General features: G+C 42.9%; 1 protein-coding gene across 1 annotated transcript in view; it reads left to right on the plus strand.

The window, feature by feature from the left end:
* EPSTI1 (epithelial stromal interaction 1) overlaps positions 1–27440 on the plus strand; it is a gene marked incomplete at its 5' end in the record, with an annotated part of 96576 nt that overhangs the window by 43371 nt on the left and 25765 nt on the right. The window contains 3 exons of the mRNA XM_080917057.1: positions 11024–11114; positions 21379–21411; positions 23201–23281. Coding sequence (XP_080773183.1) covers positions 11024–11114; positions 21379–21411; positions 23201–23281 — 205 coding nt within the window. The remainder of the gene's footprint in view (positions 1–11023; positions 11115–21378; positions 21412–23200; positions 23282–27440) is intronic.

The following is a 27440-nucleotide window of genomic DNA, read 5'->3' on the forward strand; positions in this document are numbered from 1 at the left end:
GATCACTCTTATGCAGATCTATAACAAAAAGGACCAAACTGGAAAAGGAGAAATAGAAAATCTACCATTAGAGGAGAAAAGTGTCATGGAGCTAAGTCCAGTCTCTCAGGGAGATTAAAAAGTTTAAAGAAAATCCTGATGCTAAATAGAATAAAGAGAGTGGTGTCCTCAGAGCCAGACCACACCAAGATCAGCTTCTAACTTCTGAAAAGGAATTTTCAAGAATCTTAAATATTTTAAGGAAACCAACAACCATAGACGGTTGATGCATATGTAACCGAAACATGGGCCAAATACTAGCACCATCAAGCAGTAGAATTTGTCAGCTTTGGCCACATGGTTCTGGCTTTAGAGTCAAAGATACAAGAAAGGGGTTGTGGAATCTCCCTCTCTGGGTAAGGAAAGCCTTTGAGGCCAGGTGCATGTGAGAGGGGCCTCTGCATAGAGGCTTAGAGAGGCCATTTTGTGAAGCTAAGAAGGTGAAGTGTGGAGATCTCAAATTAGTGGAGATGCCAGAGTCGTGGAATACATCCCGAAGAGAGAAACTCTATGTGGTAGTTAACAAAGCTATAGGGAGTTGCAAATCTGAAGAACACTTTGATACCAGACATGGAGATGCAGAGTTCACAGTTCACTCAGCTGGTTTTTGGTCTTGCTTTGGTCCAGTCTTTCCTCACTGTGCTCCCTTCCTCCCTTTTGGAACGGTAATGGATGTTCTGTGCTTTTGTATGCTGGAAGTGGGAAGTCTGGTTTTTTGTTTCTTGGGTTTTTTTTGTTTGTTTGTTTTTTGTTTTTAAAATAGGGTTTACAGTTAAAAGAGACCAAAGAGATTGCCTTCTGTCTCAGAGGACACTTTACCTTGGAAACTTAGACAATGTTGAGAGACTGTAGATTGAGGGGACATTTAAAGTTGGATTGGATGCATTTTTGCATTAATATGTGGTTTCAGGTCTATGGGGCAGAACTGAAATGTGGTCCTTTTAATAAGGATGGTCCCAGGAGACTCAGAGATTTGAGTCCTTTGATACTAGGGAGTAGAACTCTCGGCCAGGATTACAAGAAGTAGACGTTATTCCTTGTTGGAGGAAGTGTTTCAGTGAGTGGGGTGGGCTTTGAGGCTTCAAAAGCCCATTCCAGCCCCCCCCCACGCCTGTGTGTGTGTGTCTGCCTCTGTCTCTCTGTCTCTCCCTCTCTGTCACTCTCCCTGTCTGTCTGTCTGCCAGTGCATCAGGAAATGACTGAACTACTGCCCAGCAGGTATGCCACTATTCTACCTGGTTTATGATAATGGACTGAACTTCTGAAACTCTACACAACCCCCTCCCCAACTAAATGCTTCCTTTTGTAAGAGCTGACCTGCTCTTGGTGTTTCTCCCCAGGAATGGAACAGTGACAAAGACAGTAACTCATTCAGAAGCACAGGGGAAACACCTTTTAAAATACAGATGCCTTTCAAGTAATACATTAAAAGGAGACCTTCCTCCCTTTTTATTTTGAAATCATTTTCACCTCAAAGACAAGATATAGAAACAGTATAATTGCCATTGACACCTTTATCTAGGAGAATTTAATAGCTTGTGTGACAGTGGCATAATTACCAACAGCGGGTAATTAGCATCCTATAGTACCAAACATGTAAAGCACATTGTTAGAAATCTCCAATCTTCCTTCCAAGTCTCTCTTCTATTTCAGGGTCTGATTTCCCCCATCCATGATGTTTTATTATTTGAATAGCCTTCCAATTGGATTTGTCTGACACTTCTCACTGTTAGACTAAAGAAATGCATTTTAATAAGCACTACTATAGAATTGTACCACACACTGTTGGTGCCTCCTATCAGAAGGAACACAACGCTAATGTCCCCTCCAGTTGTGATGTTACTTTGGCTGTTTAGTTCATCTTCACGGTGAAGGTGCTGTTACCCTTTGTAAGTGACATGTCTTCATTGCGATATTGTAATATTATATGCATATCCTGTTAATCCCCAACTTTTGCTCACGGAGCTTATTAACATCCACATGCGTGGCAAGTAACAAAAGCTTTATTTCTTACTTTGGTATTAACCGAGTAATGGTTTTATATTTGAGGAAAAATTTAAACGTGTTTCTGTAAGGTATGTGTACGGTGTCTCTCCATGGGTATGTGTGGGGGCTAAAGAAGGTGTTATTACTCCTGAGGGAGAGCTTATGATACAGTGTTATGACTATAAAGTTGTTAGATTTTAGTTGATGAAGATCATGGTTTTCATGGCAGAAAGTTCTAGAAGGTAGCCCAGAGAAGGAGCAGATATCTAGAGCACTATAGGATTAAAAGATGGAGTGGTAATGGGTGATAGGTTTATTAGTTTTCAATATATATATATATTGAATATATCAATATATATATATATATATATATTCTTTTGCCTCACGGTTTTGGAGGGTACAATCTATGATCAATTAGCTCTGTTGTTCTGGGCTTGTGCCAATGTACTACATCCTAATAGAAGTACATGGTGGAGCAAAACTATTAACCTTCTGGCCAAGCAAGAGAAGGTAGAAGAAAAGACTTTGGTCCCATAATCTCTTTCAAGGGCACAACAAAGACATAAAGACCCCCCTTTAGATACCTTCTCTATAAAGTTCTGCTACCTGTCAGTAATATTACCAGGGGACCAACTGTGAACACATGGGCCTTTGGGGAAACTTTACAGTCTCAGTTTTATCAATGGAGGTGCCTGAGATCAAAAGACTATACAAGACTTTTTGATACTCAGTTGAAGGAGGTTGTGGTTCAATATACATAGTTTTAGGAGTGATATTACTTGTGTGTAGCATCTTGATATCATTAAGCATGATTTATATATGAATATCTATATGAGCATATACTAGACAATAATTTCTAGTTACATATTTTAGTATAGTGTTATATGTACATACATGTATATAGTTTGATGCTCACTAAAATAACCTAAGTGTTCATCAGTAAGAATGTGGTAAAACTGAATTTAGCTGGTAAAGAATTAAGTTGGATTTGTAAGAATTAATATGAATGGGCTTTGAAGGATGATCTTAATTAAGAAAACTCAGAGTAAAACAGAAGGTCATAGTACTCCACTTAGGGGAAAATATCTCTGTTTGGAGGGGGAAAAGCCATGGTGAGAAAGAAACTCATAATCAAGTCTGTCTTCCAGGCAAAGTGATAAGGTCTGGTGCATGACTCTGAAGATTCCCCTTTGTCCTCTGGAAGTAGGAAACTCAGGCAAATGGAGCCTCTACCCTGCTTGGCAAGCATTTTCCAAGCCTTCTTTGAGTGCCACTGTCAAACAAGAGGAAAGAGTACTAGGAGCCATGTGGGCACCCATAAAGGAGCCACTTCAGGCCTGGCCAAGCCATCTGGTCCAGTTTTATGTTTAGTCCAGAGCTCAGACACAGCTGCATGGACTAAAGGAATGGTACCTCCTCTATGCCAAGGCCCAGAGAAACTCACATAAGGAGATCTAACCTTTCTGCTTCCTCCTAATTTCCATCCCCTGAAGTAAACCACAGCTCACTTGAGTTATCTTCCAAAACAAATGTTTACCAATAATAGGAAGTTTCCCAGGAAGATACATTGGAGACAACTCATATTGAGAGAAGTATTACTTACCTAGGACATCATTATTTATTACATAAACTTTTACATTTTCTATTTCCTTTTAATAACTCATATTCATGTATTACTTCTGCGATGAAAAATTGAAGTATTGAAAACTGTTAAATACATGGAAATCATGATTTTAAATACATGATTACCTTAGGAAAATTTCTCTTTCCCGACATCACTAGACCATTTCCTTCTGATGTTGTTTGTAAAGGGCACTTACATGTTTCTCATAGGTTCTTATTACACAGGCTCAGTTAGTGCCAGGAGATGTGTGGCTGTCTTTTGCTTACACCAGTTATAGGAAACTGGATTGTGCAAAATAATGCCTCCAAAGTATATAGCAGAGACTCAGGATGCATATGTTGTCCACGTGAGTGGAAAAGTGATTATTCCTTCACCCAGACTTCCTCGAGCCGGAGGTAGGTTTGTGCAGTGATTGGAAGGAAGAGACACTTCCTGTTAGCACTTACACAGACAGTTCCTGAGATACACTGAAGTTTTATTTCCAACTGTATTCGAAACCATGAATTATTCATGAGCCATAATCATATGTATCTAAGATAATTATGTGTATTAAATACCCACATGTACTAATGTGGTAGCTCTTAAGATCACCATGGGTGCTTTTGAGAAACAGATTTCTGGATTCCATTCCAGACATGCTGGAAAGCCGAGGGCCTGGGCCTAGTGATTTCTAAGACACTCTGCTGGTGCGTCTCAGTTTTCCAGTTCCTCGGGTGTAGGATTCACTATGGGCATTTGGAAAGCTTTTGTCCTAAGAAAGCTACAGCGGCGTTTGCGTGGCCTTTCCCAGTTCAGGGTAACCAAGTGCTTGTGGCTGTTCTGTTTTATGACTGTTTATGCTGTAACACCAGAGACACTGCAGTGCTGCCATTCGCTAAAGCTTCCATGGAGAAACTCTGCCCTTTTCCTCTAGCCACTAGAGACACACCTATAGGTGAACAAATGGTGTTTAATGTTGAAGCAAATGAATTCTATGGAGAATAGTGGGGATTGCAGGGTATAGGACTTTGTCATGGTCCAGCCTCGACACAGGACTGGAGTTCTCGACGGGGAGCAGGGATATCTATCTGGAAGGCACATGATAAACACAGACTACACTTTGGGTACAAGATGACAGGCAACTTCTCTCCCCCACCCCCTCCTTACTCGCCCACAGCTTGAGGCTGCACACACTCTGCATTCTCTTGCACACTCTGCTTTTCTCAAACTCCCACACTCATACACATTTCTTCGTTCTCTATTCACTCTCACACACACTTCACAGAAACCTCACACATGCCTCACACACACTCTTCATACACACACCTGACACACACCCCACACACACTCTCCATACACACCTCACACATGTCTCACACACACTCTTCATACACACCTTACACATACCTCACACACACTCTTCATACACACCTCACACACTCTCTCCATACACAACTTACACACACCTCACACACACTCTCCATACACACCTTACACACACTCTCCATATACACCTCACACACACTCTCCATACACACCTCACACACACTCTCCATACACACCTCACATTCTCTCTTCACTCACCCTTCACACGCTCTTCTCATGCTCACTAGCCTTTCACTAGCCTGGTCTTTAATTGATACTAAAGCAGGTAGAAAAAAAGACATTATGTAGTCATTATATAATCATTGCCAGATCAAGTTCAAAAGAGTAACTGCATCCCACAAAGAATTACAATTGTTCCCCAAAGTTTCAGGCTTCTTCATTCCCAGGCCTGTGGCCAAAATAATGATAATTGCAAACTTACCATTATTTAAACTTTAACACATTATTATTATTATTATTGTTATTATTATTATTATTATTATTATTGTTATTATTATTATTATTATTATTATTATTATTATTACTTCAGAGCTCAGTGCTCCGGGGTCAGCTACTTGCATTTTTCTATGAAACTCTCCTGATAAATGACATGGGCAAAGCTGCCAGGCAGCGGCCCGAGAGAATGAAGTCAACCCTTAACTCGGTGTTTCCTCCAGCTTTCTGCTTCTGCACATTGCACACAATGACTCTCCTGAGAATCCCAGTGTTTTGACTGAGTTTTACTAGTATATAATTTTATGCACTATATACTTTCTTTTCCAGGAACCACTCTCAAATGTTGTGCAAAACTTATTTCATAACCTCAATAACGTTTTTATTTCTTGGGGTCTCAATGATGGCTCTAATTTATTTTCTAATAACTTCTTCAAACTTTCTTTGTAAGTCAAGAACTAATCTGGAACTACCATTGTGTAATTATTACATTGTTTCCAAGATGAGAACACACAGCTTGTACCTGGACCATTAGGACTGTGCTGTGCTGGGCCCCTGTGCCTCAGTTTCCAATTGTTTAAGAATCACTACATCAAGGAACATCTAGTTTCACAGAATCCATCAGAGCAGAAACAGAAAGAAATAGAAAAGTTAGATATAGTAGAATAATTATGCACACCAAGGCCAACTGAAAAGTAGTCACACACAAATGAAGTTTATACAGCCGTTGTCCAGGGCTAAGGTTAGGAGAAATGGGAACAACTGAGATGTCTCCATCCCGGCCACTGCTGGCCGTGCCTGTCATGGTGTGCTGTCCCCAGCAGGGTTTGAACTCTGGTTAGGTAATTTGGGGAGGAGTTTAAATAGACAAATTGGCATAATTTGACAGGGGCATTTTCTGATTGCGTGTCTTGGTAAATCATCAGGGTAGGGGTGACATCCCAACATGAGGAAGAAGCTGATACTGCTAAGGAAATAGGAGTCATTCGTTGAGTTGGGGGACAGTGTGGGTAATTTGTAGGTTACTTTGTAGGAATCAGACACTGCTGTTTGACAGTACAACAATTCTTCGTAGGAATGGGTCACTCCACAATAACCCTGAGGTGTGGGCTCTCACCCATCCCGTTCTCCCTCCCTCCTGTTTGTCTCCCTTCCCGTCTCTTCCTTACTTGTCTGGGACATTTACAAACGGTGCTGGATTCCATGTTCTTTCTCACTTCTCCTTAGGTGTCACGAGTCCCATTATCACATTTCTTTCTCCTGGGTGACCAATTTGCTTTTCCATCAGCAAGTCATAAAAGGAATTCTGCCAAATACCCTTCTTAGCATGGGGCAATGTCCCATACTTAAAAAGTGGTGTGTGTGTGTGTGTGTGTGTGTGTGTGTGTGTGTGTGTGGTAGTGTCTTACAATTTTCCTATTTTCACTTGAGACAAGAGCATCTCTGCACGTGGGTACTCCTCCTCTGGAGCAGTCGAGTGTCCAAGCTGAAAGTATGGCCTCTTCAGTTGGAATGTCTGGGTCTGAGTCTTGGTTCTGATACCTGCTTCTTGTATGGCCTTGAGCTAGTTGCTTGTGTGAATTGAAGATGTTGATGTCTTTGCAAGGTTGTTATGAAGTTTGTAGATGTAAGGATCTCCTTGCAGGCCTTGACACCGTGCTGTTATGTAAAACCTGAGCCATGTTACTATTCACGTTATTAATTGTGCTTTTTCTTCAGTGAAGTCTACATTTCTATCTCTTGCCAACTTGTAGGTTGAGTTCTTTGTCTTTTTGAAATTTGATTTATTAGTGTTCTTCATGAATTTTGCACAGTAGCCCTTTTTTTATGTTTCTTTGGTTATAAATATTTTCTGTGGATTTTCCTTTTTTATTTTATATGTAGTATTTGCTTTTCTTGTATTAGCACAAATACACAGAGCCGTAAGTGTAAATAAAAATGATATATCTTAGCATTTGGCATAAAAATGAAACATGGTGTGATATCTTTTAGCTGGCAGATATGAAGCACTATAGAAACCATTTTTTTTTGTTCTTGCTCCTATTTTTAACCTAAAAAAAAAAGAACCTATAGTTATAAAATAAATGTTTTGTCAGTAACACAAACATGGTCAGGCAGAAGCAATGATTTAATCATGACAAAGAGCCCTTGGGACCACATCTGGCTTGCAGAGGACTTTGCTTTGTTTATTTCATACTTTGCTTGGGGCCAGTGGTATAAGCCTGCAAAGTTTTAAGAGTTTTAAAATTAATTCCCAAATTATTTCACATTAAAAATTTCAGCAGTTTGGTTATAATAGTAAAACCTGGGCCATCTGACATTCTGGCTTATTACCCACTGGCAACGCTTGTCTGTCGCTAAGTAGCAGCTGACCCCCTTGCATGCGAAATAATTTTCGAGTTTGTCAAAAGCCCCAACATGGTTGGTGTTGTCCTAGTCTTCGATCTGACTGGAAGATGCCACTTATTGCTAAGCCTGATCTTTTTCTTTACTTCTATACATACTCTGTCTGGACCCTGTGGCTAACTGAGTCTGTGTGTTAGACAGTAAAATAAGGTAAAAACTGCCCCTCCCAACAGCACAAACATCACTGGGAGGGTTATTCATCATTTACAGTTTTCAATGAGGATAGCTTCATAAATATGAACTTAAAGCTGGCAGTTTAACATCTGTGTTCATGCTCTGATGGTCACTAGAGTCACATGAATATTCACCAGGAAGAATGTGAAGTGCCATATACCATGTGGTTGGACTCTCTCCTATTTTACCATCAGATTGTGTGACGTCATTAGTCTCTGTCTATCCTGGGCAACTAGTGGACAGGTGTGTGCTGTGTGATTGCTGAGGTCCTGTGCTTCTTGGGGTTGTGAATGTTGCTTCACTTTTAACACAATTCCTGTCTTAACTCAAGCACCCAACTTTACTTAAATGCTGTGTTATATTCAAGAAACTTCACCATGATGTTGTGTTAGCATCTTTGTTTCATTTCTTTGAATTGTCTTTCCCTGCATACACAACTGGATGCCACTGGCTCTCATCAGACCCCCGAGTTTCCTCTGATGCCCATGTCCTAGGTTCTTAGCATTAGACCTACAGGTATAGTAGGTGGAAGAGGAGAAGGAAGATGGAAGCAGGCCACAGGAGGCTGGCTTCTTTAAATGTGGACTAAGAAGTAAAACACTACAGATGTTACTCTGTTGTGGGACTGAAGCAGAACGTGAAGTAAGGAGTAGGAAGTAACTCCAGTGCTCTGCGTCTGGCGTAGGTGAGAGGAAAAACGGAGTGATGGTTAAGATTAAGAAAAAAGTCAAAGGCCCCATTACCTGTGCATTACATGTCAAGGCAAAAAGCTAAAGGGAATACCAGAAATGTGTGCCTGAGTCAGTAGTACTCTGTATTTGGGTGTGTGCTATACACACTTGTATGTTAACACGTGTATGTAGGCCTGTATACATGCATGTGGAGGTTAGAGGTCACTATTGGGTGTTTTATTCTATTGCTTCTTTACCTTAGTAAAGTCAGTTAATTAATTTAATAATACAGGGTCTCACTATGTAGCCCTAGATTGCCTGGGACTTGCTGTGTAGACCAGGCTGACCTCCAACTCACAGAGCCCCTCCTGTTTTTACCTCCAGGCTGTTGGGATTAGAGGTGTGGGCCATGGAGCCCAGCTATCATCATAAGTTTTGAGCTAGAATGTCTAAATGGGTCTGCAACTTCCCGATCTTCTAGACTGGCTGCTCAACAAGCCCCAGGGTGTCTCCTGTTGCTGTATTGCAAGCAATGGGACTGTAGGTGTGTGCTGCTGTGGGACTGTAGGTGTGGTGCTGTGGGACTGTAGGTATGTGCTGCTGTGGGACTGTAGGTATGTGCTGCTGTGGGACTGTAGGTATGTGCTGCTGTGGGACTGTAGGTGTGGTGCTGTGGGACTGTAGGTGTGTGTTGCTGTGGGACTGTAGGTGTGTGCTGCTGTGGGACTGTAAGTGTGTGGTGCTGTGTGACTGTAGGTATGTGGTGCTGTGGGACTGTAGGTGTGTGGTGCTGTGGGACTGTAGGTGTGTGGTGCTGTGGGACTGTAGGTGTGTGGTGCTGTGGGACTGTAGGTGTGTGGTGCTGTGGGACTGTAGGTGTGTGGTGCTGTGGGACTGTAGGTGTGGTGCTGTGGGACTGTAGGTGTGCTGCTGTGGGACTGTAGGTATGGTGCTGTGGGACTGTAGATATGGTGCTGTGGGACTGTAGGTATGGTGCTGTGGGACTGTAGGTGTGTGGTGCTGTGGGACTGTAGGTGTGTGGTGCTGTGGGACTGTAGGTATGGTGCTGTGGGACTGTAGGTGTGGTGCTGTGGGACTGTAGGTGTGCTGCTGTGGGACTGTAGGTATGGTGCTGTGGGACTGTAGATATGGTGCTGTGGGACTGTAGGTATGGTGCTGTGGGACTGTAGGTGTGTGCTGCTGTGGGACTGTAAGTGTGTGGTGCTGTGTGACTGTAGGTATGTGGTGCTGTGGGACTGTAGGTGTGTGGTGCTGTGGGACTGTAGGTGTGTGGTGCTGTGGGACTGTAGGTGTGTGGTGCTGTGGGACTGTAGGTGTGGTGCTGTGGGACTGTAGGTGTGCTGCTGTGGGACTGTAGGTGTGCTGCTGTGGGACTGTAGATATGGTGCTGTGGGACTGTAGGTATGGTGCTGTGGGACTGTAGGTGTGTGGTGCTGTGGGACTGTAGGTGTGTGGTACTGTGGGACTGTAGGTATGGTGCTGTGGGACTGTAGGTGTGTGGTGCTGTGGGACTGTAGGTGTGGTGCTGTGGGACTGTAGGTGTGTGCTGCTGTGGGACTGTAGGTGTGTGTTGCTGTGGTACTGTAGGTGTGTGCTGCTGCGGGACTGTAAGTGTGTGGTGCTGTGTGACTGTAGGTGTGTGGTGCTGTGTGACTGTAGGGTACTTTTTAACCTCTGGGAGCATTCATCTCTTTCCTTGAATCAAACGCAAAGATCCGTGTGTGTGTGTGTGTGTGTGTGTGTGTGTGTGTGTGTGTGTGGTGTGGTGTAGTATTTCTGTATCTGGATAAAGGGTCTATTTCTGTTTCAGAACCATGAAGGGTTCCCGGCCCATAAACAGGGAGAACTGTTGGCTGATGGCGCCGCGTGCCCTATGAGATGACTAAAGGAAGACTATGGAGGGCTCAGGGTTTAATGTAAATCTGAAGCGCAGTGAGATGTCAGGGATCAGGATTCCTCGGGGGCTACACCGAAGTCTGATGTCAAACTTGAGCTATGCACAGAGGAAACAAAGCAGCATCCCGTGGAGTGGCAGGAGGATTTGTCTCTGTCGATAAGACAAAGTGCAACATATGAACTAACAGCTTCACATTTCACAAACACAGCTTTATATTTTTAAAACACACGTTCTTCAAGATGCAGTCCCGCAAAACCACTTGGCTTCGATTTCCTACTGCACCTCAATCTTTAACCTTCCGTTCTCCTGAAGATATTTTTAGTCACTACCTCATGGAAGTTCAGGCCCCAAAGGTGCTGTTTCCATTTGTTTGTTTTGAGCACTAACACCTATTTGTATTCCTGCTAGCAAAACTGCTGAGTTCTTGAGCAGGTTGGACGCTGACCTGAGAAGCAGTACCCGTCAAATTGCTCCGTCTGCTGCCCAGTCCTCAAGATGGGTGAGTGCAAACCTATGCAGGGTGCTGTCTGGCACCTTTTGAAGAGATGTTTAGGGACAAGAGATTAAGTAGCAAAGTGACAGATACAGCACAGAATAATCCCACCCCCAGCAACTGTTCCTCGAGGTGTGAAATAACACTTGTATTTGTTCCCAACACGGGAAACTGGAAAGTCTGTATTCTTACCCAGCCATCCTCCCCCAACTCTCTTCTCTTGTAGAGAATGATTTTTTTCCTTCTAATATTTTAATGTGAGGATGAAGTACACTTTCACTATTTAACCCCTCTGTTGTTGGCCCCACCCTCCCACTGTCTAGTCTTCCTGGTCCTACTCCTTTACCCAAATAGTCCTTCCATCTTCACGTTTTTATTTCCTTAATCTTGATTCTTCATGGGAGAATAAACATTTGATATTTGGTTAGCTGAGTCTAGCTTATGTTGCTTAGCACTATAATTTTTAAATTCACTTCCCTGTCCTGAAAACAACACACTTTTGTTCTTTATGGTGAAAGACACTGTCATAGTGTTCCTACCATGTTCTCTTTATCATCCACTCACATTGGTTCCGAGGTTTGGCAATGGTAACTGAGGCTGGGCAAACTTGGGCAATCAGGTATATTGTTATTGTTGATAACAATATTGGGTATTGATTCCTTTACCTCGCCAAAAGGCTTATTTCCATATAAGGTCTAATTCACTTTCTACCCTGAGTGACCCCAGATAAGAGAGAGAAACTATCACTTAGAAAGCCAGCAAGGGCTGCTGCTCTTTTAGAAGTTTGTAAGCCAGGCTGTGCGCAGCTTTTCCTGGTAGAGGACATCAGGACCGCAGGTGACAAAATGAGTTAGTAAAACGATGGAGTCATTCCAGGTGTTAGAATTCATCTCCACAAGGTATAAAGGCAAGGAAAAGCATGGTTGGTATAGGGGAAAATGGCGTCCACAGATTCAAGGGAGAAGTAAGCCAGAAGGCTCAAGAACTAAGCAGGAACCATGAGGAACTTTCATCAACTGGGGTATCAATGGTAAACTTGGTGGGGCCGATTATTTTCCAGTTTATGTAGTATCTCTGGTCCCCAAATTCTAGCAGCATCACCCAGCTCAGTGGTTCTCAACCTTCTTAATGCTGCAACCCTTTAATGCAATAACCAAATCGCCTCATGTTGTGATAACCCCCAACCATGAAATTAGTTTTGTTGCTATTTCATTGCTGTAATTCTGCTGCTGTCATGAATGATAATGTAAAAATTTGTGTTTTCTGAGGGTCTTGGGTGACCCTGTTAAAGGGTCATTCAACCCCTCAAAAAGGCACGACTCATAGGTTTAAACTGCTGACCTAGACAATGGGTCATATAGAAATGACCCCAACAGGAAGCTGGTGTCACTTCTAGTAAAAGAGCCACTAAGAACATTTGTGTGTCAAATTGGCAAACTGTGGACAATGCTGGGCCTAAAATGCTGTGAAAGGGGGATTTGCGATTTCTTGTATTTTCCTGGGACCACACAGACAGACAGCGGCCCACACAAACAGACAGCGGCCCACACAGACAGACAGTGGCCCACACAGACAGACAGTGGCCCACACAGACAGACAGCAGCCCACACAGACAGACAGTAGAACACACAGACAGACAGTGGCCCACACAGACAGCAGCCCACACAGACAGCGGCCCCCACAGACAGACAGAGGCCCCCACACAGACAGACAGCGGCCCACACAAACAGACAGTGGCCCACACAGACAGCGGCCCACACAGACAGACAGCCGCCCACACAGACAGACAGTGGAACACACAGACAGACAGCCGCTCACACAGACAGACATCCACACAGACAGACAGCGGCCCACACAGACAGACAGTGGCCCACACAGACAGCGGCCCACACAGACAGACAGACACCCACACAGACAGTGCCCACACAGACAGACAGTGGAACACACAGACAGACAGCCGCCCACACAGACAGACAGACACCCACACAGACAGACAGCGGCCCACACAGACAGACATTGGCCCACACAGACAGTGGAACACACAAACAGCGGTGTGAAGGACAGATCCAAAAGAATTGAGTGTGAGGAATCCTAAAGATCCTGGTCTTGGCATCAAGTGATAAAGAATTCAACAAGAGAGACTAGATGTGAGGGTGGGGGTTTGAAAACTCTTCAGAAGGTGAAGATGGCTCGATTTGGTTACTGCTTGCTAACTGGAAGAAACACAATGGCCCTCTTAGATAAAGGGTCACTCTTGCTTCCTGTCCTGTAAGCATCCTGTTTTAGTTTTTCCGTTTCTGATGTGGTGCTGTACACTCTAAATTTGTCAGTGCGAGCTCTAAAGTTTGTGTCACCCCAGATCCATCATCTCACCCCCACTGCTGCAGGACACTGAGGGGGACAGTTGAGAAACTGCATGTCACAGACTTAAATTGTGTGTGGAGGGCAAGTCCTAAGCAAGTCTGAATGTCCCAGTGGCTGTGCAGGAACAAGAGAACAGATGGAATTGGAGCGTTTAGGGTTCTGCTCGCCAGCAAGTCTTGCTTTCTAGTCGGGAGCTTCTGAGTCCTGTAATTAGGAACATGCACCAAGACTGTGTCTGCTGGCTCCGTGGATTTCAACTCATTTTCTTGATTTCACAAGACCTTCCCAAATTCTTAATATTGTCATCTAGAAGGTATCAGCCGTGTCTCCCAGAGCTGCATCCTCAGCAGATTGATTAGTGCACACGTCACATCGTTCTCCATCTGCCATTAGGAAAGACGAAGCAGGCTCAGCCTCAGGATGGTTTCTTGGGAGCCGCATACAGGAGCGACTCCATTTTGACAAGAAGCTATTAATAAATGGTCAGTGTTTGATATCCTTAACTGAGTTTTTACCTGCAGTGTGACTCCTCTCCATCCATCTAATCCACACACACAGGATTTTGAGAAGGCTTTGTGGAGCCATTTCCAGTGCTTTGGGAGCTCCAGTGTGCAGCCTGCACTTCTGTGAGAAGCGTGTGTCCCTTGTAGAGAGGATACCTAGTCAGTGACCCCTCCATCCGCATGCATGTGACGAGCTGTGAGGACTTAAGTTATTGTTTTACCATTTCCTAATTTCAGTGTGCTCTTCAGAGCAACTTTTGTAGAAATCTTCTTCCTACATTTACAGAGTAACGTTTTATATTTATGTTCACTGTACCTTTAGCACACCCATCCTATTGCTCTGGCTCTTCCCAACTTCGTGTCCTCTCATTCTTTTTTAAATTGTTTTTAATTAAAATTTTCTTAAACTATATTTTTATGTTCTTTTATATCTTTGCCCGTTTTTCAATTCCTCCCATGCTCTCCCCACTGCTGTCCACACACTTTATTTTATGTTCTTTCTATCTCCAAAAACAAGAATAAAAACAAACGAACTAAAAACCAAACCAAACCAATAAGACAAAAAACAAACTAGCAAACAAACTTAACTAAACAAGACAAAGCACTAACCAGAAATAATGGAATCATTTCTAACTGCTTCTGGGAAGAGTCTGGGGTATGTCTGCTCTCCCAGAAGACGTTAATTAACTGCGGATAGTTTCTTACTTAGGCCGGGACTCTCCGTCCACTTGCCCTTCTCTGCACGTGGAGAAATCTTTGCAGGTCCTGTGCATTCTTGTCACAGTTCTATGAGTTCCCGTGTGTTGGGCACTGTTTCCTTGGAGTCAGCTACCACCTCTGGCTCTTGAAACATCCTATTTCTTCTTCCACATAGATCCCATTTAGGAGAGAGAGTGCTCCAAAATCTCTCACTCTCTCACTCTCTGCACATTGAGTTTAGTAAGTGCTGCTTATTTTTTTGGGCATGGGCCAGGTATCAGCTGCCAATATCTTCTCAGCTAGGGATAGTATACTATAACTCTACACACACACACACACACACACACACACACACACACACACACAGACATATTGAACAGAGACACCCTACATAAATGGACAAAACTGCTTTGTCCACCAAATGCCTGGCTTAATAAAGGAAATTCCCAGTACCAGGCATGGGTTATCTCCCCATGAGTTCTTACACACATTTTTAATTTGAATATCTATCCACCATTGGAAGATAGGGATTTTATAAATACTATAGATGAAAGGCTGCAAGAAAATTCCTTTGTGTGTTAGAAAGACTTTTGAACTTTAGGACTCTAGACAAAAAGGAATTTACAGAACTCACTCACACATAGATAGTGTCACTCTCTCTAGAAAGTATGAGTCAGGGTTAAGGTGGGGACAAAAATCCTTTCTTTCGACCTATTAGCAATGGTTATTTCCAAATACATTAAAAATTTTGTGTATATATATTATATGTACATATATGTGTATATACATGAAGAATATATATATATATATATATATATATATATATATATATATATATATATGAACCTCTTTTCAACACAGTAAATTTTGATCATATTTACTATTCAGCTTTTCTTAAATCCATTCTATCCTTTCCTACCCATCCAACATTATGTCTTTTTTTTTTTTAACCTATTAAGGCCTATTTGTGTAGCTTAATTATTTTTTGGATATGTATCCTCAACTTACTAGAGCATGGTCAACTTAGTAAGGGATACACTCTTATTAGAGAAAACTACCTCTCCCAGCATCTGTTACTTTTTATTTTAAACAAAATCTCAAACCAATTTTACCAATAAAGACCCAGGAGCTAGATGCCATAGTGAAAGCCCCCTAGCTCAGAGAAGCAGAGAAAGCACCTTCTGACCTTTCTCCTCAGCCCGTGTCCCAGAGGGAAAAGGAAACTCTTCTCCATGTTATCTCAAAAACTCTTCAAACTGAATGCCCCTCCCTCCTACTTCTGTGCATTTCTTCTTCAGCCCCCACTCCTCTCTTCCTCTCTGTTTTTGTTTCTTCCTATGTTCATTCTTGGTCAACGAGTTGCTTGCTTTGCCTCTTGACCTATGGCTGACTTTATTTAATCCTGCTTACAAGAAACAGAAGCTCTTGGATTGAAGGTGTGTGCTAAGGATGAGCCACATCACAACTAGAAACAAGTTTTCCCAGTAAACAGTACAATCTCGAGGTTTACCATGTGATCAAATATCTTGCAACAATTAATTGGTAATAGCTCCTCCGATATGGGTAGGACTTGCTGCCTAATCCCCTCTCAAGGCTTTGGTCTGGCTTGAGCTGGCACAGGTCTTGTGAATCCATCCATATGTCCCTGCTTGATCCAGAAGAGGTTCCCGGTAGTCAGCTACTGCTCTGCCTCTCACATCTTCCCACTTTGTCCTCCACAATGACCCCTGAGCATTAGGAGGAGGGTTGTGTGTAGATATTTTATTTACAGCCGAGAAGTCCATTGTCTCTCATCTTCTGTGCCATTGCCAGTTGTGGGTCTCTGTGTTAATCAGTGTTGCAGTTAGAAGCTTCCCTGATGGGGTTGGAGAGATATATTGATCTACGGGTGTACTAAATCATTAGGGACCAGTTTAATACCATGTCAGTTCAGCAGAATATTGGTAGTAGTTTCTCCTCCAGTCCTATGAACTAGTTAGCCATAGATTTTTGGTCCAATAATGGTGCCTTGTATGGGTTTCATCTTGTAGAAAGGGACCTAAATCCAGTAAAAAAGTGGTTGTTTACTCCTATGATATCTATGCCACTAAAATCGCAGCCCTATCTTACGTGCCTCAAAAATCTTCCAGTGGCTCCCAGTATCTTCAAAGATGAAGTCTAAATGGCATAGTTAGGTGCAAATGCTTTCTTCTCTCCATATCTCTGCCTATCTCTCTTCCTACCACAACCCTGCTCCTTTTGTCTGACTCTTTAGATATGCCCTCACCATCCCCTACCTAAAGTCTAAAGAACTCGCCTAGACTACTGTGATCCCTGGACCTGCAACATTGGTCATCTGGGAACGTACAGAGGTAGAGACATCTCAAATCCCACCACAGACCTGAGTCTGAACTCGCTGTTTAATACTGCTCATGGCTGCCCATGGGCGGTCCATGTGCATGCTTATGTTGGGGGAAGCTGTCCTGTGGTTGTCTACATCCTCTCTCTGCTCTACATATTCCATGAGACTTGTTTGTATTTTTTAAATCTATGGGTCATGCATTACTGCCTTTAGGATGTCATGTGATCCTTATATGTCCACTCTCTCCCTACTCTGTTTTGTCCTGTTTGTACCCAAACACCACAAAGTCCTTGTATTTTCTGTTCTTGCTGTAACAAACCTCCGCAGATTAACAGTGGGTAGCTATGAAGTGCAGCCAAGGCTGGGAAGGACTGCACTGAGGATGTCTCCACGTAAGCAAATTCAATTATTCTTTTACATATCTGATGGCCAGAAATCCAAAATGAGTCTAAGGGCTCTAAACATCCATGGGACTGGTTAATTTTGTGGGGACTGTGGGCACCAAACCTTGCCTTTGGTGACCTCTCATGAGCCTAGGCGTTCATTGGTAGCCTGTGCCATGCCTCATCAACCTGATCTCTTTCCCTCTCCCTGCTCTGAGTTTCTTGCCCCATTGTTTTGCAGAACCTTGGAATTATATTAGGTCTACTTAGTTAATATAAACTAATCTCCCATCTCAGGATTCTCTATTTTGGTTGTGCCTTTTGTCATAGGTAGTGATATTAACATAGTCTAGAAATTGGGGTGGAGCTATCTCTGGGAGGCCATTTTGTACCCTTTTGGAGTTTTGGCACTATCAGTTGACATGTGCATACTGCTCTCTCTTGATGACTTTTTAATCCTGGCTAACTCGTTTCATGTCATTTTTCTCAATGCCACCAGGTTTCCCTGTCTCAGGGTTCCCTGTATTATGACCTATCTGAGTGGGTTTTTTGTCTTGGTCAGATAGTATATTCTGGTTACATTTTCTGTCTCTTACAACTTGCAAACTTTTGAAAAGATTTTATTTTATTTTTGCATCAAAAAATTTATTTTATATATGTGAGTACACTGTCACTGTCCTCAGACACACCAGAAGAGGGCATCAGATCTTATTACAGATGGTTGTAAGCACATATGGTTGCTGAGAATTGAACTCAGGACCTCTGGAAGAGTAGTCAGTGCTCTTAACCACTGAGGCATCTCTCCAGCCCTACTTTTGCATTCTTAACCAACTATTCAAAAGAAAATGCTCTTCGCAGCTCTGCCCAATGCTTCTTGATAAGATTTCCACACATTTTCTATGGTGTGGCTGTCGGCGAGCTCGCCAGTGCTCTCTTCCCCGTTCAGACCTCAGCTCACCGCAGCTATGAATACCAGCTTGTTCTTCTGGTTCTCAGCACAGGGCTTCTGGAACTTTAGCATGAAGGGTCAGAGCCTTCGATGCCCAGGGAACCCATCTGGGGAGCTTTAAAAAATGTTCCTGTCTAGGCCACACCCCCAGAGATGCAGCTACAGTGTGACCTGGACCTGAGGGTTTTTAAAGCACCCGAGGTAGCTGTGAAATCCAGCAGAGGTTGAGGATGCTCTGAGGCTGTCTTGGGAATCACCCTCTGTTATTGCTTTTTTATCCTCTGGTCTCTGGATCTCCTTGGTTATGTTTTGATGCTTTGCTTCTTTGTTTTAATGTAACATCTCATCTAATAGGGTCCTGGAGAAAATGCACAGAAGGCAAATGTGTTCTTGTCTTCCTGTGACTGAACTATTCTTTATTAGTCTCCCTACTGCACCCACGGCTTGACTGGAGGCTGTTCCAAACTGGAAGGAGGTTTACTTCTGAGTTTTGATGGTCTTCTTCTTTCCACTTTCAGTATTGGCTCCTGAGGAGTCCCAGGGCATCTGGATTTCAGTTCTTACAGGAGCTTCTGAAACCTGCTTTCCCTGGGAATAATTTAACATCCTCTTTTCCTCTCCTGATATTCTGTAACGGTGTGACTGAGTATGAAGCTTTTATTATTCATTCTCAATTTTCTGTCTTTGATGCTTTTGAAAGAATACATCTTCTCTTTCCTCTGGGTGGTAACAGGGACATAGGTGTGAACCCCGCCGAAGGCACCAGGGTGGTACACCTGCTTTCATCCCCCCAACCCCCACTTAGAGAATACACTTTGATTTCCCATTAGTGTTAAGAGAGTTAGCACTTGGCTTTTTGGGGCAAGAGTAGGCAATGAGGGTAAACAGCATCTATTTGGACTTTTAGACTTTTAAATAATTCCTTTCTTTCATCTTCCTATGACCCCTCTGACTTCCCAAATAACTGGTGCATTCATTTCTTTTGCCCTCATGCAGCTTGAAAGAAGGAAAATAAAATGCTTGTCTTTTGTGCATTTTGAATGTGAAGTGTCTCCCAGAGGCTCATGTATTTGAGCACTTGATGCACAGCTGCTGGTGGTGTTTTGAAAGATCATGGGAACTTTAGAACAGCCGTTCTTAATCTGTGGGTCAGGACCCCTTTGGGGGTGGACCAACCCCTTCACAGGAGTCACATATCAGACATCCTGTATATTAGATCTTTAATTTAAAATCCATAGCAGTAGCAAAATTACAGCAATGAAATAATTTTACAGCTGGGGGCCACCACAACATGACAAACCGTATTACAAGGTCGAAGCACTAGGAAGGCTGAAAAGCATGGCTTTAGAAGGTGGGAGCTTTGCTGAAGAAAGTGGCCAACCGGGGTGGGACTGGAGGCTTTGTAGCCTGGCCCCTCTCTTGGTTCGCTTTCTTTTTCCTGACAGTGGCTGCACAGTGACAGAGGGTTCTGGCCCGTGTCCTTGTGCTCTTCTCACCGTGGAGGAGGAGCAGGCATGTAAACTGAGGCAGCACACACCCTTCCTCCTTCGAACTGCATTTTGTCAGATGCTTTGCAGAGCAAAGAGAAGAAACTAGTCTACTGGCCCCATCTCCTGCCCCTTGCCAGCTACTGATTTGGCTCATTCTTTTCTTGTATCACTTTCTTTAAAAATTTTGCCAAAATGAAACAAAAAAGTCCAAACCAAACCAAAAAAAAAAAAAAAAAACCCAAAAAATCAAAAACCAAAATAACCAAAAACACAAAACAAAACAAAATCCCCACACAGCAGGTGTTCATAACAAATGGCTTCTTAGGTAGAGGTGGGAACCAGGTCCCATTTCTCCTTCTCTGTGCTAGGATTTTGTCTGCTTTGAACCCGAGCAAGTCTTCCATGTGCCGCCGTGGTCTCTGAGTCCATCTGTGTCAGCCCTGCTGTGTCTGGCAGACACTGTCTCCTCGGATTCATTACTGCTTCTGGCTCTTACGATTTTTCTGTCCCCATTTCCATATAGATCTCTGAGCCTTGTAGGGTTGGACTTTACTAAAGACTTTCCATGTAGAACCGGATCCTGGCTAAAACTGTGATTTATCATTTCTTCATGCAATGCTATGTTCTTGCCTTCCTCTGGTTCCCATTTGCTCTTTGAAGTACAGCGTAGCACCACCCTCGCTGAGAAGGTGTCTTTGACTGTGTACTAATGCCACCCTTACTAGCCTCATTTGTCACCACAGTTATCATGACTTGGTACTGCAAACATTGTCTCCTGTCAGTGCTCACATACTACTATTTATCACGGGACTCTCTTGGACCTACCAGCAGTATAAATAGGATGCGGAGTCTTCTATAAAGATTGAAGCTTAGGCCTTTTGCACGGGCAGTCTTCCAGTAGCTCATATAGTCTGCGACCCACCACATGCCAGACTCTAGACCTCTCTGTTGCTCTGTGTCCACTTCTGCTTTGCTCTCAGCATCTCTCCTCTGACCAGAAGTTCTACCCCCTGCTTCCTGCTCAGACATTGACCATCGAGTCTTTTTTCTTTTTTTCTTTCTTTTTTTAAAACAACCATGCAATCTCTGCTATATTTCTAGATTGTCTTTAGGCAGATAAGGAAGGACAAATGTTTTTATAAAATAGAAAACTCAGTGAAGGGTCATAGAAATGACAATATCCAAATACTGCTGGCACTTAGTTCTTTGCCAGTAGTATTAATGACTGAAATACAGAGCACACCCTCACATCATGGGAAGGAAGGTTTCCACAACACTTACTGAAGTCTGTCATTTCCTTTGACCTAATACTTGCACATAGGAGGCTCAAGTATTATTTAAAAATATACGTATTGTAAGTATAGCTTATAATGGATAAAGTTGTGTTTTGCTTTGATGACAGAACTTCAGTCTATTATTATATCAAGTGAATATTAATACTACAAAATTATGTGGATGCAGTGATTTAGTTTTGGTTAGTATTAATAACTAAGAAAAAGTAGAAAATAAAATATTTTTTTTGTATTTTTTTTTTTTAACAGAAACTTCCAGTCCTGCTTAGAGATCCTAGCTGGGTAAGCATGAATTAGGGTTGTGGGAAACTTTGCGCTTTCCCCAACTAAGGTACCATGTGACTCCTGGGCTCTTGTAGCTTTTTATTTGGTGTCTCCTATGTTGTACCTCATATAGCAACATATGTTGCAACTGAAAAATTAAGCTTCATATCCCGATTTAGAGTAACGATACAGTTATAAAGCAAGTACTCAAATAGAATTCATCGTCCCTGTTCAAACCATAATATTTGCTGACATTCTTCTTTGCTCCCTGGATCTGATGTGGAATATTTGTGACTAAGATTGACTTTCTCTCATGTAAATGGAAGGGGAATGGAAGAGTCGCTACCCAGCTGCTGTGGCTTATCTCGGTGTTCGGAAATGTAGATAAGAGAAAGTCGTGGTGTGTGGGTTGCTTATGTGATAAAGTAGGCTTTGGGCGTATGAAGGATTTCTGAACACACAGCGCTCCGAGAGTCTCACTGAACTTCTGCCTGGTGTGATTCTGAAAGCTCCTCTCCCTCTCTGAAGAGAGGTTCTTGCTGTTTGTTTGGTGGTAGATGGATTTTTATCGGGGAATGATCTGAGAAGTACTTGAGAAAAATTATAGTAAAGGAACGGGGGAGGGAGCCTACATGGATCTCTGGATTATTCGTCCAGAGAATGAGGCCTGAAATATGTGGCTTTCCCACTCATTGTTCCAAGGAGTGCAGTTCCAGGAGCACCAGGTTATCAGGTTGTTCTTCTTGCCTCTAGGAGGCTGGGGCTATAAGGTCAATGTGAAGTAGAAAACCTGCGTGACACATGAACAGATTGTCTGGGCTCACAGTGGGGCTACACCCAGATAAACCTGCCGCAACTGGAAAATATTACCAATCTGAATGTATTTGATGCACGTAGCCCAGTGAACATCCTAGCTTAGCATCATCACAGGCTGTGGAGTGTAAGTTGTTTATCTTCCTGATTGCGTGGCTGGTGCGATCTGTGGCTCTCTCCCATTGCCAAGCATCCAGAGCTAATGTGTTACCACATATCACTAGCCAGGGAGAGGATCAGAGCTCAATTCTGCTGCATCCACATCATTTCTGTACAACCATAGCACTGGGGGTGGGGAGAACCCTCACAAGTGAACTGTAAGTCAGGGACCATTATAACCAGAAATCTCATACATTTTACAAGATGGCTACTAGGCCAGGGCTAGGAATGATGAGTCAGAAAGACTGCAAGGCATCCTGCTGAAGGAGCTGACTCTTCCAAGGCTCCTGTGCTCCAGAGCAGGCTTTTCATCCCCTCCTCTTGGGACTAGACCTGCATTTTGGGTACAGATAAAAGCTTAGAGAGAAATACACCTTTGGAATTACGGTTGTAGCAGTCAGCAGTTGACAGAGTTTGATAGGACACCACTAAGGAGCAACGGCCATAGCAGGGATGCTACACCAGCACCATGACCACGCGGCTGGGAGAGGGAGCAATCGGTCGGTTGCAATCATCTCAGAAGCATCTCCAGCTTCCCACCAGAAGGGATGAATTATGTCGGTTATCTCCAAGGGGAAAAATTTTTTTTCTTACAGCTTAATTAAACAAACATTTAAATCATCCTTTAAAATGTGCTGGATGATGGTGCTTACACTAGCCTTCTTTTTATATATCCCAGGGGGTGTCTTCAGATGTGTGCATAAATCACTCAATAAGCAAGTGTGTATAGAAAGCTTAGTGTACGCTCCACATGGAGGCTGAGTTATTAGCAGCGGTCCCTTGGTAGGAAGAGGAATACACTGAGGGAGATGCTTCTCCACTCGTACCTTCACAGGCTGGCGGCCGAGGACACAAGGATCCTCCACAGACCAAAGGTGACCCAAACCCACAAAAGACGAGAGACGGACATCAGAAGGTATTTATGAGGCCTTCCTTGTCGTTGCAAATCGCTTCAGGTACCATATGCTTCTGGAGGCCTGGGGAGCAGAAGTGCTTTGATTCTGAAGAGTAAGAGTTGGAAAAACTGACACCGCTTTACAAACGGGGGATGAATTCTGGGGTTGTTATGTGGAGGTGGCTCCTTTTAGCCACAGCTTTTGTTCCTAGTCCAACAGTGGCCCACAGGTGGTGATGGCAGCTCACGAAGAAGAGGACAACACACTCAGGGACACAAAACACAGCCAACCTCACAAAGTAACCAAGGACCTATGAAGTTACAGATGGCACCCAGAGAAGATCCCAGTGCTTTGAATGAAGCGGGCGTTGTGGTCTAAAAGTCTGTACTTGCATGTGAGGCATTCCGCACATTGTGAGCAATAGAAACCTGCAGGTGTGATGCAGAACCTTCCAGTTTCCCAATGGTGGAATTTCACAATTGAAAATGTGTAGTCTGGCGGCTAAAACAGTTTGGGGTTGGCATCTGATGGTCAAAACTGCTTCTGCCAAGCAGGCTGAGACAGCACCGTGCTTTTTACTGTACAACCATTCAGGACAGTGTAGCAGGCAGTGCTACAGGAAACACGCAAAGCTATGAGGCCTGCGGTGTGGTCCCGCACTGTGCCGAGTACAGACTTTTCTTCTACATATTCAGCTGTCTACAGGATTTCAGTTCACTTTGCATGGACCCCATGCCAGAAAACGGAGAGACCATGGCAGGCAAGGGTTTGATCCTAACTCATCCCAGTGTGCAGGGGATTTCTGCTTCTCCTTGACTGTGACTGGTGCTCACCCTGAGCAGGTGGTAGCTTTGCTCGGTGACGCTAAGGCAGAGTTTGCTGCTTCGTGTAGATTGTTTACTGCTCTGAAAGTCTTTTCTTCTCGTTAATCACCTTCTAGGTGAACGTCCTTTCTGTCTCTCTGTATCTTATTTAATATTTCCTGCACCCCATTGTTCTTGGTGTTTGTGTGGCTCTTCCTCTGGCTACTGACTTGGTTTTGCCATCTCTGTTGCTGCTTTAAGATATATTTGCAGTAACAGAAGTAGCTGGCCTTCCTCTTACCCTGCTTCCTGGTCTCTTTTCATTTGTGGACCGGTACGTTCTCATTTTCTGTGCTTGGCAGTTCATTTGCACATATTTATACTCTTGCCACGTAACTGACATTCCATCCACAGTATTCTCTTTATTTTTATGATCTCTGGCTGCATTTCCTCTGTTGTGGTTATTAATCATTTTCTTCCCCTCCCCTCCTGAATTATGAGAAGATTTACGGAGCTTCCATTTCTGTTTTTAATCTTCTGTGCCGCCTTTGCTTGTCTCTTCAGATCCGAGGGTGCATGCGTCTCTCCAGCTTTCTATCCATGTTTATCCCCCTGTTCCTTCGAGGTTCAACATTCCCAGGACATCTATCAAATGGATTCCGGAAGCACAGGTCCACATCTCCATACATCTTCACTGTTTCCTTTGCTTCCTCCCTTTGCATCTTGTTCTGAAGAAGGTCCTGGATCGTCCCACCGATTACATTCTCTCAGCACACTCCACCATGCTCCTCCGACACATAGACTGAATCCATTTGCTTACCCAAATAGGCCTTATCGTAGCAGGGTTTTGCTTCCTGAGTCTTACCATTCCCATCTCCCTAATGATGGGGACTGGGCAATTGTTACAGATTATTATACCAACTGCCTTTCCTTGATTTGACCTCCTGTGCATTTGTTTCGTAATGTGGAGATTCTTGCTTCTGTCTGTCGGCACATGCTGACACCCAGGATAAGCAGCCACTGTCCTTATGTCTTGTTCCATGGTCACAGGCCCTGTTTTCCCTGAAATCATTCTCTTTGTTCAGTGCTGCTGCCTGAGGAACCCACACGACAGTGCCCTGCTCTTGATCCGGCTGCTGATCTCAGTGGAGACTGCGGTATTCCTTTGTGATGCTCCTCTTTCAGGAGCATCGTTAACCCAGCTCTAGTGTATCCTGTTCACAGGGCTTCCATGTAATGGAACCTGTTCTCTTTACATTTTGGCCTTTCCTGTAGTCCCTCCCAGGTTGATTATACTTCCTGAGTTTTGCATGGTTATTGGTTTAATTTAAAAAGCAGAAATGTAACAAAGAGAACCAGAAAACATTAAAACAGTTAGGAGGCAAAATGGTTTACAGAGGCCATTAAAAGAAAGTACTAGTTCACCAGCTAGTACCTATGGGAAATGTGTGTAGAGCTGTGCATAGGGAAAGAAAAATTATAACTTTTAAATCCATTTAATACAAAAAGGAGACATGGATTCTGCACCAAGGAATTTACAGCAGCAACAATAAGAGAAACTAAAGGAAGTAATTAAGATAAAAACAGAAATTAATAACTTAATAATTAGAAACGTTGTGAAGCTGCTGATTTGATACTCCAGCCGCATATTCTGAGATAAAGTCAAGGAATGAAGGAGTGTGCAGTAAGCTGGATCGGGGAGATTAAACACACCAAGGCTAGCACACAACACAAGAGCAGAGAGGCCAGGTGTGGAGCTGTGGAGGATTAAGCTCTAGCTGCTTCGGAGAGGCGATACTGATAAACTGAAAATCTACACGAAGGGGTCAACTTTCTAGGAAAATGTAAAGAGACAGAGTTAAAAACTCACAAAGACAAATGAAAATATTTTGATTTGGAAAGTTTTCTGGGAGTCCCTTGCCCTCCAATAGACTAGGCTTAATTTTAGAGGTAAGTTCTTTGGAATTTTTACAGGGCAGATTAATATTTTTTCTCCTTGTGTTTAGAAAATGTTTCAGATCAAGGAAAAGGATTAAACATTTTTGGCTTTCTTTTAGCTATTGTTTAAGTCTGTGTGCATGTAAGTGTACACACACACACACACACACACACACACACACAAAGAAAGGTACAAATCTTTTAGATATATTTCAAAAGATTAAGATTTAATATTGAAAAGAAAGTCAAAGTAGACTTTTTCTCTTAAATAATAATTTAACCAGACAAAAAAAGTTTATTCTAAGAATGCAAAGATAACCAACCAAAATGGAATTTTTTAATTTCATTTTTGCCATTGCAAAAAGCTATCAAGAGAAAATATATTTGGCTATCTTTTAAGTCGCAGGAAAAAAATGATAGATTTTTAAATTCTGTCAATTAAACAGAACTTTAGTAAACTATAACTAACAATATTCTTAGCATACATATAACTTTCCAAACCCAAACCCCAATATATCCATTATTAGTGCTAAAATAACAGAAATGAGCACTATAAAGATACTTACAATCCCCACCACTCAAACCAAGCTTGCTCTGGAGATTCTGACACATGGCTCCTCCAAGCTATTTGATAAAAAACTGTTAATGTTGCATGGAACAAGCTTCGAGAATTATTTTAACCACCTTGATAAGACAAGAAATGACGATTTAAAAGGAACTCTTCTAATTATTGGAAATAATCTAATATTTGTGGATGGCACTGATTTGGATTTGCCTACAGAACCCCAGAGAGTTTGTTGAAGTGCGATTAATCAGATTAAGATCCTAAGAGAGTTGCCTATAAGAGATTTATCAAGATTTATCACTCTTTCAAATGCCAGTGGAAACTGATATGCATTTGTTATGAGAAAACAATCAGAGATGCTGTCTTAGGGTTGGTTTACTGCTGTGAACAGACGCCATGACCAAGGCAAGTCTTATAAGGACAGCATTTAATTGGGGCTGGCTTATAGCTTCAGTGGTTCAGTCCATTATTGTCACGGCAGGAAGTATGGCAGTGTCCAGGCAGGCATGGTGCAGGAGAAGCTGAGAGTTCTACATCTTCATCTGAAGGCTGCTAGCAGAATACAGACTACCAGGTAGCTAGGATGAGGCCACACCCACAGTGACACACCCACTCCAACAAGGCCACACCCACTCCAACAAGGCCACACCTTCTAATAGTTCCTCTCCCTGGGATGACACATGCAAACCATCACAGATGTCCATGCACACATTTATTTTTCTTGAGATTAATAAAAATTTGAAATGATCTGTTTCCTGGTAGAAGACGGGAAGATTCTGGAAGTCCATATGGTAGTTGCCAGCATATTTTAATGGCAGGAATATGTTCACATTTGTTAAAATGAAAACACAGATTAAAAATAGAGTGCAGACA

Source organism: Micromys minutus (genome assembly GCF_963924665.1).
Source record: "Micromys minutus genome assembly, chromosome: 5".
In the NCBI taxonomy this organism is placed as follows: Eukaryota; Metazoa; Chordata; class Mammalia; order Rodentia; family Muridae; genus Micromys; species Micromys minutus.